Here is an 11394-nt window from a genome sequence, read left to right on the forward strand (position 1 = left end):
GAGATACGGGGGTACGTACCGCCCGATTCTGCCGTTCCTGGTGAGCTAGCGGCGCATGACACAGCGCGGACTGCACTGGAGACCAGCTGTCATTGGGCAGCCGGAAAAAGCTGGGCTCCGAGAGAGCTTTGGGTTCACAGGTATGGCGTCAGCTGAGCTGCACACAATTGCGCGCGCATTTGCTTGTACTTGTACATATGGGGCCTCTTTTGTGCTTCTTGATAGTGGTTGACTTCCATATTGCGAACGCTATCTTGAGGATACAAATTGGATACAAATCGCTGAGAGCGAATATCAAATACAAAGAGGAGATTACAGTCTAACGCAACAAACTGCATGGCGAGAATCGAAGGGGCCTTCTACCATAACCAGAAAAAAAACAAAGCGCTGAGTACTAATAATACGATATGATGTAATATGCCATGCCTCTCTATAGAACGAAACGGGTATTGTCGCCATAATCACTCCATCATGCTTCGCGCCTTGGCCGTCCTCGCCTTGGCCGAGGGATTCTCCCTGTCGGACTGCTTCTGTCTCCATTGCCACTCCAAGAGTACCCAAATGAAGTCCTTTAGGTCGAAATCTGGCCATAGACACTTGCGGAAGAAGATGTGCGTGTCTTGGTGGCACTGCCACAACATGAAGTCGCTGAGCCGCTCAACACCGCTCGTTCTGACAAAAATGTCCAGAGGAGGGTCATCAGCAGTGTATATGTGTCGCTCAATGGTGTCCACTGTGATGCTGTCGGGATTGGGCAGCGCCGGAGAGCCGTATGACCCAGACCTAGTGAGCAACCGAGGCTCGGGAGAGTCCGGGGGCAGGGTAGTAGAGGATGAATCGTTATCATCGTATTCGCCATCGTCGAATGGCTCGTCTGGGATTGTGGGCAGTGGCTCACGTCCGTCGAATTGGCTAGACAATATCTTCTGCCTGATGCGCGATGGAGAGAAGGGGGTGTTCTTGGGAGGCGTCGGAGATAGAAACTCTTGCACGGTTGATCGGATAGCAGTTGTCATCTCTGCCCTCGAGGTGTAGGGGAAGCAGATGTTCAGGACGGCTCTAAACCAGGCCGTTAGCTTGTCTTCAATCCAATAGAGCACAAGATCTCGATACGTACTTGTTGTTGTGCTTGGTCCTTGCTACAGCCCTGTCCATGACCTCCAGAACGTCTTCGCGGATCAACTCATGCTGGCCCAGGATGCGGACGCAAGCTCCATAGCGGTCAAGGATATCGCCATAGGTTGTTAGCTGCTCCAGCTTGACTTTTGCAAGCTGCATCAACCCTTCGACTTCATACTTAGGCCGGTTGAAGTTCTCGATGCTAAACGCGTAGACAGTCACGACTTTGACACCGCACTTGTAGCAGATTTCCATGATCTAGACGCAGCTTGTGTTAGCCACAAGTGATAGCTTAGGTAGCAGAGCAACGAACCCTGGCCAAGGCCTCAAAGCCACGATGATGTCCTTCGACAGTCTCCATGCGGCGGCTTCTGGCGTAACGTCTGTTGCCGTCCATCTCAAAGGCAACATGCTGAGGGATTGGCCCCTGCTTGAGGGCGCCAATAAGCAGCTCACGGAGCTGGTTGATGGCCCATTCTCCCGGTGGTGACTCGAGTATTAGCCTCTTCAAACCCGAAACCGTGTCGGCCATGTCGAGACAAAGAAGAGAAGGAGAAAAGGAAAGGCGTGTAAAGGAAGGACGGTGCTCTGGGAGGATTAGGCCGAAGGGGGGCGCGAAATAGGTGCTCTAGTTTTCCTCTTTAATTAGACGGCTTTAAAAAGAGAAAACACAAGAAAAAGAAAGAAAAGGCTGATGCAAAAGATGGAGAGAATTCAAGGGTAAAGAAAACGAGAGCTTCAGTGGAACATGGTGAAGGCTAGAATCAACAATAGGCGCAGGCCAGAGGATCTGGAGGCGAAATCACCGAGGTGGACAAAGATTTGATTTGATCAAAGGGCCGCGAAAATGCTGTGGCGAAGCTAGCTAGGCGGAAGCTCAACTGGCCACATTTGTTGTTCAGCGCCTCGCCGCTCTAGCGCAGGCTTTTGGCGGGCTTCGGAGATCTGGGACAGGGGCATATCGACAGCAAATCCGAGGCGAGACAGCGCTACCCCCCTTGCTTGGTTGGGAAATGGAAGCACATGAAATGATTACGAGGGTTGAGCTGATTTGGTGATTCTGGATGGGTGTCTCATGTTTACACCGATGCTTGAGCTGATAAATACTATTTATTAAAATAGCCACGTTTTGTAGCACGTTGTTAATAAAACTTTGACGTTCTGTCAATTACTTACCCAGCACCCATCACCGGTATAGAGTTTTACCATTGACAATTTGACATGCATGGATACAGACCCAACAGAGCCCTATGATGACGGGAGCAATAACGACAACCCCTGGCCACCAGCCTCAGTGGCTGACGGCGGTGCCTGATGATCTCACCAGTAGGAGTTTTACCATGGACAGGTTTATTTGACCTGGTCTTATATTCCCGCCACGTTCCAAACATTCCAGGATTTCCAGGATTTCCAACGGCGCCCTGGCTTTATCTTAGTGCCACTACTTTGATGACTAGTTTTTTACATTAGTCTCCTCTGTCGTGCTGATTTTTAGCTGCTCCAATACTGCTAGTCTAGTGCCTTTGCCCACAGGCTATCAGTTTTCTAGAGTTGACATCCGCTCGTCGTAGGATTCGGTTGCTGACTCGACTCCAATCTGTAACCAGTAACCGTCGCCGTAAAAGTCCTGACGTCACTCCTTCATATCGCGGTCCAATTCAATTCTTGCTTCTCCTCACGGCGACTTTTGTGCTCATACAAACTGCAATGGGCGTCGGCTAGGGGCCCTTATGCAAAGCAGACTGTTGGGCAAAAATCCATAGTTATGCAGAAGCTGCTGCGAGAAAAGCCTGCTATCAATTGGCACAAGCTCCGCCATTGGCCCCTGTGCGCTGTTATCCGCTGGAGAACGACGTCATGTTGACAGCGAGACGTGAGACCGTTGGGTGTCAAAAAACCGTAGCAACGTGGGTTTAGCTGACATGGCGCCACGGGGAGAACAGTCCGTTTATATCGTGCAAAGGTGAAATCAAGGTGCAATCAGCCCACGTAAACCCATTAAAAGACGGCGCCGTTCCATGGTTTATACCTGCTATCAATGTCACTAACCTAGCGGTAAAACGGAACCTCATTGATCGTCATCACGGCCATTAGGCACCAACAGCTGCAGTGAGAAACAAGGTGGTGCAACCACTATAATCTCCACGGGCTTGTCTGTGTTGCTTCTGCCCCTCCATCCTCCCGCCAGCCCCACGTTGGACTTGCGCCTCGTAAAACCAAGCTCTTCAAGCAGGAGAAAGTAGCTCATTGCTGATAGGCTATTGCTTGTCCCTGCCATTGAGAAAGACGCTTTATACAAGCTCCGAGCTGCAGCTCCAGTTCCTCTTTTCTTTCTCTCCTTTCCCATCACGCAATCACTCAGTGCTTCTCCTCTCCTGCGTCGAGTCCGTCCTCTGCTATTCCCTCCGGCATATCCAGCATCGCGATCCGGATCACCGCGGCTTCTGCTAAGCTTGCCAGACGGGCCGTCTCTTTCACTCCTCCTGCACAATGGTTGTTCACGATGGCCACGAGTACCTCACCGAGGAAGAGAGGCGTTTGAAGGAGGACAGAGAGAAGACCAAGTACTGGAAGAAATGGGGGCCCTATGTCGCCGAAAGGCAATGGGCAACAGGTAGCCTCTGCTCTGCTGGGAAGCCCAAACCACAACGAGATTGCAATGCTAATCTCTTGTAATAGTACGAGAGGATTACAGTGCCGATGGAGACGCGTGGAGCTGTATGTTGTCCCTATATGCATTCTTTGTGCCTTGGGAGCCAGCTCTAATATTCCTCTTCCTTAGACTTCACGCACGACCACGCACGATCCCGAGCTTTCAGATGGGGTGAAGACGGCATTGCTGGTGTCTCGGATACACATGGATTTCAAAATATTGCCTTTTCCTTCTGGAACGAGGAAGAGTATGCCGTTCCGATTCTCTCATTTTCGAGGCAGAACATGGTCCTAATTCTTGAATCAGTCCCTTTCTAAAGGAGCGTCTCTTTGGACTTTCCAACCCTCAAGGAAACCACGGCGAGAGTGTCAAGGAAGCCCACTTTCATGTCGATAACACTCCTGTAAGCCAAATACTATCTTCTGTGCTGATGAATAATGCTGACTTATTAAACTAGACTGTACGTCTCAACTCACCACTCGAACCCCCATCTCCTCTCGATACTAACATAATACCAGCACTCTTACATGAAATTCCTTTACAAATACCCCCAAAAGCCGTTCCCCTATGATGATCTCATCAAGGAGAATGCTCGGAGAACTAGAAACGACAAAGAATACCAGCTTCTCGATACTGGAGTGTTTGACGATGATAGATACTGGGACATCTTCATTGAAACGGCCAAGGAGACTGACGATCCAGATGAGCTGCTCTTCCGTGTCACCGCCTGGAACAGAGGTCCTGACCCAGCCCCGCTCCACATCGTACCTCAGGTATGGTTCCGAAACACCTGGACCTGGGGCAGAGAGCCGGAAGACAAGAAGCCATCGATTTCGGCCCACACCGAAGATTCGGCCAAATCAAAGCACTGGAAGCTTGGAGAGCGATACTTCCTTCTCTCTCCGTCTCCTGGAGTTGGCAGTTCGGGAACAGATGTTATGCCTCAGCTGATGTTTACTGAAAACGACACCAATACCGAGCTCCTCTACGAACAGCCGAACGAACAGCCCTATGTCAAGGATGCCTTCCACAGGTACATTGTCGGTGGGGAAAAGGAAGCTATCAACCCTGCCCAAACAGGCACCAAATGCGCTGCTTGGTACAACTTCAACGAGGATGGCGGTGTCAACCCTGGTGAATGCGCCGGTATGTGAATCATCCGTATATTGCATTTATTTGGTGCTAACAATCAATGGCAGTTGTCCGTTTCCGATTCACAAAGCGAGATGAGTCGTACCTCGACGAAGAAGAATTTGATGACATCATTGAAAAGCGTAGAGAGGAAGCAGATGAGTTCTACTACAGAATCAGCCCTCTCCCGCTATCCGATGACTTGCGCAATATCCAGAGACAAGCCTTCTCAGGCATGATGTGGACAAAGCAGCATTATTACTTTGTCTGGGACCAGTGGGCAAGGGGAGATCCCGGCACTCTTCCCCCACCTACAGATCGTATGGGCGTCCGAAACTCACAGTGGAAGCATATGCACTGTGACGATATCCTGTCTATGCCCGACTCTTGGGAATATCCATTCTTTGCAGCCTGGGACAGTGCCTTCCACTGCATCCCCTTAGCAATGATTGACCCCGACTTTGCGAAGAAACAGCTCGATCTCTTTACTAGAGAGTGGTACTGCCATCCTAATGGCCAGCTGCCTGCGTAAGCAACCCGTTCTGCCGTCATCGCTGAATTATGAGCAGTTAATTATGTCAATTATCCGTGGTGCTAACACTTCCAACAGATACGAATGGAACTTTGGTGATGTCAATCCTCCCGTCCATGCTTGGGCTACTTTCAGGACCTTCAAGATTGAAAGAAAGCTGTACGGACGCCAGGATCTCGATTTCCTTGAGCGAGTTTTCCAAAAGCTTCTGCTCAACTTCACCTGGTGGGTAAACCGCAAAGATGCCGATGGCAAGAACATCTTTGAGGGTGGTTTCTTGGGACTCGATAACATCGGTCTGTTCAACCGTTCTGAGCCACTGCCCACGGGAGGTGTCCTTGAACAGGCTGACAGCACTGGATGGATGGCGTTTTACTGCCTTTCCATGCTCAACATTGCGCTTGAGCTTGCCAAACATCGCCGAATCTACGAGGACATTGCCTCAAAGTTCTTTGAGCACTTCATCTTTATCAGCGATGCCATGACCTTCCGTACGGGCCAGAAAGATGAACAGTCTCTCTGGAACGAAGAGGACGGCTTTTACTACGATGCCATTTCTTGGGGTGGCCCATGGCTACAGCAGCTACCTGTGAGGTCCTTGGTCGGCCTCATTCCTCTTTATGCCACGGCAACTCTTGAACCCGAGCTTATTAACAAGTTGCCCTCGTTCAAGAAGAGAGTCGAGTGGTTTATTGCAAACCGTTGCGACTTGGCAGAGAGGAACATGGCCAGTATCAGGAAGAGAGGAAAGGGCGACCGTATCCTCTTGTCAATCGTCAGCAAGGAACGTTTGGAGAAGATCCTGAAAAGGATGCTGGATGAGGATGAATTCTTCAGCGACCATGGTATCCGGTCGCTGTCTAAGTTTCACAAAGAGAACCCCTTCTCCATGGAAGTAAAGGGCCAAGAGTTCACGGTTGGCTATGTTCCAGGAGACTCCGATACTGGGCTTTTTGGCGGCAACAGCAACTGGAGAGGACCAATTTGGCTTTGCGTCAACTTTTTGTTGATTGAGTCACTCCAGCGATTCTACCTCTTCTACGGACCTGACTTCAAGGTCGAATGCCCTACTGGTAGCGGCATTTACATGCATTTGGGCAAGGTCTCGGAGGAGATCCAGCACCGATTGCAGCATCTCTTTGCTCGAGATGACTATGGCAGACGCAGCATCAACGCTGGCGACGATCGCCTCGACTATGACGAGCACTGGAAGGACTACCTCTGGTTCTATGAGTTTTTCGATGGCGACAGTGGAAGAGGCCTCGGTGCCAGTCATCAGACCGGGTGGACTGGTCTAATTGCGCGGTTGATCCATGACACAGGGTAAGTACAGATAGAGGAGTGACTTCTTTTCTTTTCTTTTTGAATGGTTAACTAATTTGAATCAAACAAAGTATCAACTGCCGTCTGCCTCAGACTCCTCGAACGCCATCTGCCACCATGGCACACTACTTTGATGACATATTCCAGAGACAAGTGGGCAAGGTTCCCCACCCCGGTGGTGGCAGGCGCCATATCAGACGTTCATCAACGGCCCGCTCCATCGGTGCCAGAAGCGACTTTGACTTTTCTGTCAACGGAACTGACGACGATGCGCGGTCTGTCGCCAACTCGGTTCACCACGACGATCCGGAGAGGGCCAAGGAGAAGGAAGAAGCGGACAGCCATATGCACCGCTACATTTCTGACCAGCTCCATAGGTACACGCAAGGAGAAGAAAATGGGTACGAAGGAGATGAGTTGGAGAGTCGAGCTGAGTAGTGGCTCTCTGCTGGTGTCGTGTGAGGAGGGTGTTTGGATTTTGGAAAAACAAAAAATCGGTGTAGCTTGATCTATATTGTATTTAGAACTACAGTACAAGGCAAGAAGGTATGTTTTGGTATAAGATTTTGGAGGATACAAATTGGGTTATGCCTTGGTATATGATTCTGTTAGTTATGTTTTACTTGGAATTTATATGAGCAGTTGAAAAGATCCGCCACATCAGTTGATTCTAAGCATTTCTTCTTACAAAGACAGATGATATCACTTGAGTTTGTATACAGAAAAGCCATTTCTTCATTTTCTAGAAAAAACTTGCCTTCTATTTGCACATGCCGTTGCCACCAATCAACAGCATCTCTTCTTCCCCCTCGGGCTGGCAGCTATTTGCGCCCCCTCCTCCCAGATAAAATATGGACGCATACAAACCACCCTTTAAAAAAATACCTCCGCATCACTTCTTGTCCCAAGCTCAAAAAAAACCTCTATACATGTTTTGGTGGGGGGTTTCGTTGGTTAAGAAAGCTTTTTTAACCCTTTAGTTGAGGCAAAAGAAAAGTTCAACAAAGGGGATTCTTGTTTTAATATTTTTTATACATGAATAAATTACAGGTTGTCAGTGAGGAGCTTGTTCATCTTGGCGATGCGGGCGGAGACGCTGAGGTCGATGGTTCGGTCGCCGACCTCGACAATGAGTCCACCAACAATCTCGGGGTTGACCTAGAACATTGATTCGTGAGTTGGCGTTTTTCAACATAGAAGGAGAGGGAGCCAATGCCCTCTCCTTATATAAAAGGGTATCAAAACGTACAGCATTGGTGACCTTGAGCTTCTTGCCCTGGCCGACGTAGGAGGACTTGGCAACGGCAGTCTCCAGACGAGACAGAGTCTTGGGGTCAAGAGCCTACAGAGATTCGTGTTAGAATTATATTTAATCTTCTCGAGTGTGACATTCCGACATTGCCATGTCGTTTAAATGTCGAGATTCGATTCGAGGATATTTCAAAATCCAAAGTAGAACGCACCTGAGCGCTGGTAACGGTCATCTCAACCTCGCCGCGAGCAGCAGCGATGATCTGGCCAAACTTCTCAGTGACGCCCTTCAGGAGGCCCAGTCGGTTGTTCTCGGCGAGGGTGTCGAGGAAGTTCTTGAGGGTGGCGCCGCTGGCACCGGCCTGCTTGACGAGCTCGGCAACAATCGCAGACTTGTCGGCGGGGGTCAGGGTGGGAGCGGACAGGATTCCGGCCAGCTTGGCGTCCTTGTCGAGGATGCCGCCCAGCTTGGCGAGCTCTTTGGCGGTGGCATCGAGGGTGGAAGTCTTGGAGGCCGCGGTGTACTAAAATTGACGCAAGAGATTAGCCATCTGTTGGTGGTGATGCCAATTCCCCAACGCCCGGAGCCGCAGCGCTCGGGAAAAGGACGCAATTGGCAACTTTTGACATCCGGAACATCAAGAAACAACACATTTCTATCGAGGGATGTCGTACCAGAGCAGTGGCGTAGGTGCCATCGAGACCGAAGACGGCAATGGGAGCCTTGGGCTCGCTGGCGGCGGCGGCAGCAAAGGTCCGGACCGGAGCAACACTGAGAGCGGCGGCACGCTGAGGGGCAGCGGCCCTGAGGGAGCGGAAGACTTGTCGCGACAGCATGGCGGCCGTGGAGGATTGGATGGCGTCGAAGGTGGTGAGAGACCGGCTTTCGTAGAGATCGCTTTTCGAGGTTGAGGTTCTCTGCGGCCGGCAATTTTGGATGTGGATGCCTTGCCGAGCGGGTGAGGCACCAACTTTTTTGATTACGTAACTCTGCCTTGATGAAATCCGTGTACGAACACACAATATCAAGACTCTTGCTGGTGCCTTTGGATTTTATTTTATTTTATTTTTGTTATTTATTTATCATGCAGCGCGTCTGATTTATTCTCTTCTCGTGATGTATGAATTTACTCAATGATTTGTAAATCAAAGTGTCCAAACCGCACCATCCTCCGGTCGCATACTAATTGTCCCTATGCCCTTTACCCGACTCTGCCCGATAGACCCAACACTATCGATCCAGGTCCTAATTCCCAAATCTACGATATCCTAACGCCTTGCCTTGCTCCCTATTAAGCATTATCGCAATTGTGCAGAGATTAACTAAACAGAAACACGAAAAGAAACATGGGATGAAGCGTGAAGCAGCTCTCGATCAATCACTCTTCATCATACTATCGACGAGGTCTCCGAGAGGACCCCAGTAGTCCCGCCCGCTTGCCAAGCTATGCTCATCGATAAAAAGCACATACTGCTTGAAGCTTGTGTTGAGATGGGGTTCCAGTCCCAGCTCCCGGATTACCGGATAGTGATGGCAGTAGATGTGCGCATACACACGGTACATTCGCTTGAAGATCTGACGAATGAGAGTTGGGAAGGATTTCGGAAAAGGAACGCCTATGATTGTCGTCAGCAGTCATATTAAATGGCGAAAGTGATCACTCAAGACAGGCCACCTACCAATCTTGCTGGGCATGACGGATTCATTGTCGATGTTGGCTTGAACCCATGTCATCAGCTGTTCGATGTAGGCTGGTGCGGCCATCTTGGTCGGCCGCTTATAATTTTCGCTGTCTTGCCAGAGATACTCAAACCTGACCTTGTTAGATTCGCTTCCAAGAGCTGTGACGCTTGGGGTGCGGATTTTATATCTTACTCATCCGTGGCCTTCATCTCAGGGCATGACTGCGGCGAGCAAAACTCGGTGATGGCACCATAGAGAAGGTTGATCTGGTTGTAGAAATCCACCACTAGTGATGTCATGTTAGATCTTCCATTTTTGTCTGGGCAAGGATTGTGGACGACAATCTCACTGTTGACTGCCAACCATTCGTTCTCATCCTCACCCTCCGGCAGCTTGACACACTTTCTCAAGCTGCCTCCTCCCAGGGTAGCTTCGGCATACTGCCTTAACTGATAACTGTTGACGCCACCTTTTCCAGCGCGCGGGCGGAATTGATTTCTAGTCTTTTGGTTGCTGCTCAGAAATATTTCGCCGTCAGCAAACACGGTATTCAACACGGGCTTGAGCGGGGGATCTTCGTAGATGGGCAATATGGTGCTGTCCGGCCGCTCCATCTTGGCGCGAGACCTGGGACTGAGATATTGAAATAGGGACAAGGGCATGTTGACGGCGACGACGAAACTAAACGAACATACGAGTGAGGGTTGACTGACACTGTCTGCAGGAACTGGGCCATGGCGAGGCGAGGTTCGGGGTTTTGGTCGTGACGTTTGGCAAGCTAAGATACAATACGACAGTCTGCGTTCCATACCAACTGGTTAGCGGGGCAATGAATGGCATGTCAAGGATGGAGGAAGACAGCTCACGGAGCAAATGCTGGTGATGCAATGGAGCCAGCAGTCGGAGGAGCGCGCCAGGGGCTAGATGCTAGACGATGTGAAGATGAAATGCTGGTAGAATGTAAAATGCTCATGCGATGCCCGGGCAGCGAGTCGGAGAGTTTGGCGATGCGCTGACAGTCTGTTGCGGAAAGATATGTAGATAGACAGACAGATGTGGATAGAGAGATAGAGGGAGGCGGTGGTGTCGCATCCAGGGCGGCTCTGCTGTGTTTACAGCTTTCCTGATTGGTACTGATAATATGGTTGCTGAGTGCACAGGGCAGTTTAGTACGTCAAGAGGCTCTGTGAGGGCTCCCTTTAGTGGTTAGGAGTACTGGGTACCTTGATGGCGGGGCAGTCATTAGTCGCCATTGAGGGGGATCTGCCCGGCGGCTAATGTACTAGGTACAGCTGGTAAAGGGGATAAACAGCCCAGTGATGGAGAGATGGGGGAGGCAAACAAACTCTCTTAGGACACTGACAATCTTTTACTCAACAGTCACCGTGGTAATTTGTATATTCTCTACATGTACAGTATATGGGTTGAGATAATTCAGAGATGGGTAGTATCTATTAGCAATTGCTGCTGTGTAGCTGTATTCTTGTTAGTGACTGTCAATGAGAAGAATGGGCCAAGCGGAGAATATCCAGATTACCTGCTCTTGTTGTAAGAACCTAACCGGGAGCATATGACTTTTGTATAATCAGATAACACATTCAACTCTGATAATCATCTCCTCCTCCTCCAGCCATGAAGCCTCTACAAATCATATGTTTGAGTTGTTGCTTATTTGCAGAAGCCAACAGCCACGTTTAGAGA

The 11394-nt window shown here is 49.9% G+C and overlaps 3 protein-coding genes across 3 annotated transcripts; 1 reads left to right on the plus strand and 2 right to left on the minus strand.

Annotated features, from left to right (window-relative positions):
• Positions 1-392: 392 nt before the first annotated feature.
• V8C40DRAFT_82052 (Decaprenyl diphosphate synthase-like protein) lies at positions 393-1986 on the minus strand. Its single transcript, XM_083223479.1, has 3 exons — positions 1433-1986; positions 1118-1377; positions 393-1059 (listed from the first exon to the last, which is right to left on the minus strand). The coding sequence occupies exons 1-3, from the start codon at positions 1649-1651 to the stop codon at positions 462-464; spliced, it is 1077 nt and encodes a 358-aa protein (XP_083069631.1). The 5' UTR covers positions 1652-1986; the 3' UTR covers positions 393-461.
• Positions 1987-3122: 1136 nt separating this feature from the next.
• Positions 3123-7486, plus strand: V8C40DRAFT_254253 (Six-hairpin glycosidase-like protein). Its single transcript, XM_083217779.1, is given in 9 exon segments — positions 3123-3733; positions 3799-3837; positions 3902-4019; positions 4079-4174; positions 4186-4189; positions 4291-4918; positions 4972-5431; positions 5514-6758; positions 6830-7486. The coding sequence occupies 9 exon segments, from the start codon at positions 3610-3612 to the stop codon at positions 7194-7196; spliced, it is 3081 nt and encodes a 1026-aa protein (XP_083069632.1). The 5' UTR covers positions 3123-3609; the 3' UTR covers positions 7197-7486.
• Positions 7432-10307, minus strand: V8C40DRAFT_282043 (Mob1/phocein; the record flags this gene model as incomplete). Its single annotated transcript, XM_083221718.1, has 8 exons — positions 7432-7916; positions 8008-8100; positions 8222-8533; positions 8685-8956; positions 9405-9626; positions 9690-9823; positions 9886-9979; positions 10043-10307. 8 exons carry the CDS (start codon positions 10305-10307, stop codon positions 7803-7805), a joined length of 1506 nt encoding a protein of 501 aa, XP_083069633.1. The 3' UTR covers positions 7432-7802.
• Between the last annotated feature and the right edge of the window lie 1087 nt (positions 10308-11394).

The sequence above is a fragment of the Trichoderma camerunense genome, assembly GCF_050948025.1.
Source record: "Trichoderma camerunense strain CBS 138272 chromosome Unknown V8C40scaffold_18, whole genome shotgun sequence".
Classification (NCBI taxonomy): Eukaryota; Fungi; Ascomycota; class Sordariomycetes; order Hypocreales; family Hypocreaceae; genus Trichoderma; species Trichoderma camerunense.

Coding starts and splice junctions, on each gene's coding strand:
- V8C40DRAFT_254253 (XM_083217779.1), top strand. CDS start 3,610: ATGGTTGTTCACGATGGCCACGAGTACCTCACCGAGGAAGAGAGGCGT. Junction 3,838..3,901: donor CGATGGAGACGCGTGGAGCT/GTATGTTGTCCC, acceptor CCTCTTCCTTAG/ACTTCACGCACGACCACGCA. Junction 4,020..4,078: donor TCCTTCTGGAACGAGGAAGA/GTATGCCGTTCC, acceptor TTCTTGAATCAG/TCCCTTTCTAAAGGAGCGTC.
- V8C40DRAFT_82052 (XM_083223479.1), bottom strand. CDS start 1,651: ATGGCCGACACGGTTTCGGGTTTGAAGAGGCTAATACTCGAGTCACCA. Junction 1,378..1,432: donor GCTTTGAGGCCTTGGCCAGG/GTTCGTTGCTCT, acceptor AGCTGCGTCTAG/ATCATGGAAATCTGCTACAA. Junction 1,060..1,117: donor AGGACCAAGCACAACAACAA/GTACGTATCGAG, acceptor GGCCTGGTTTAG/AGCCGTCCTGAACATCTGCT.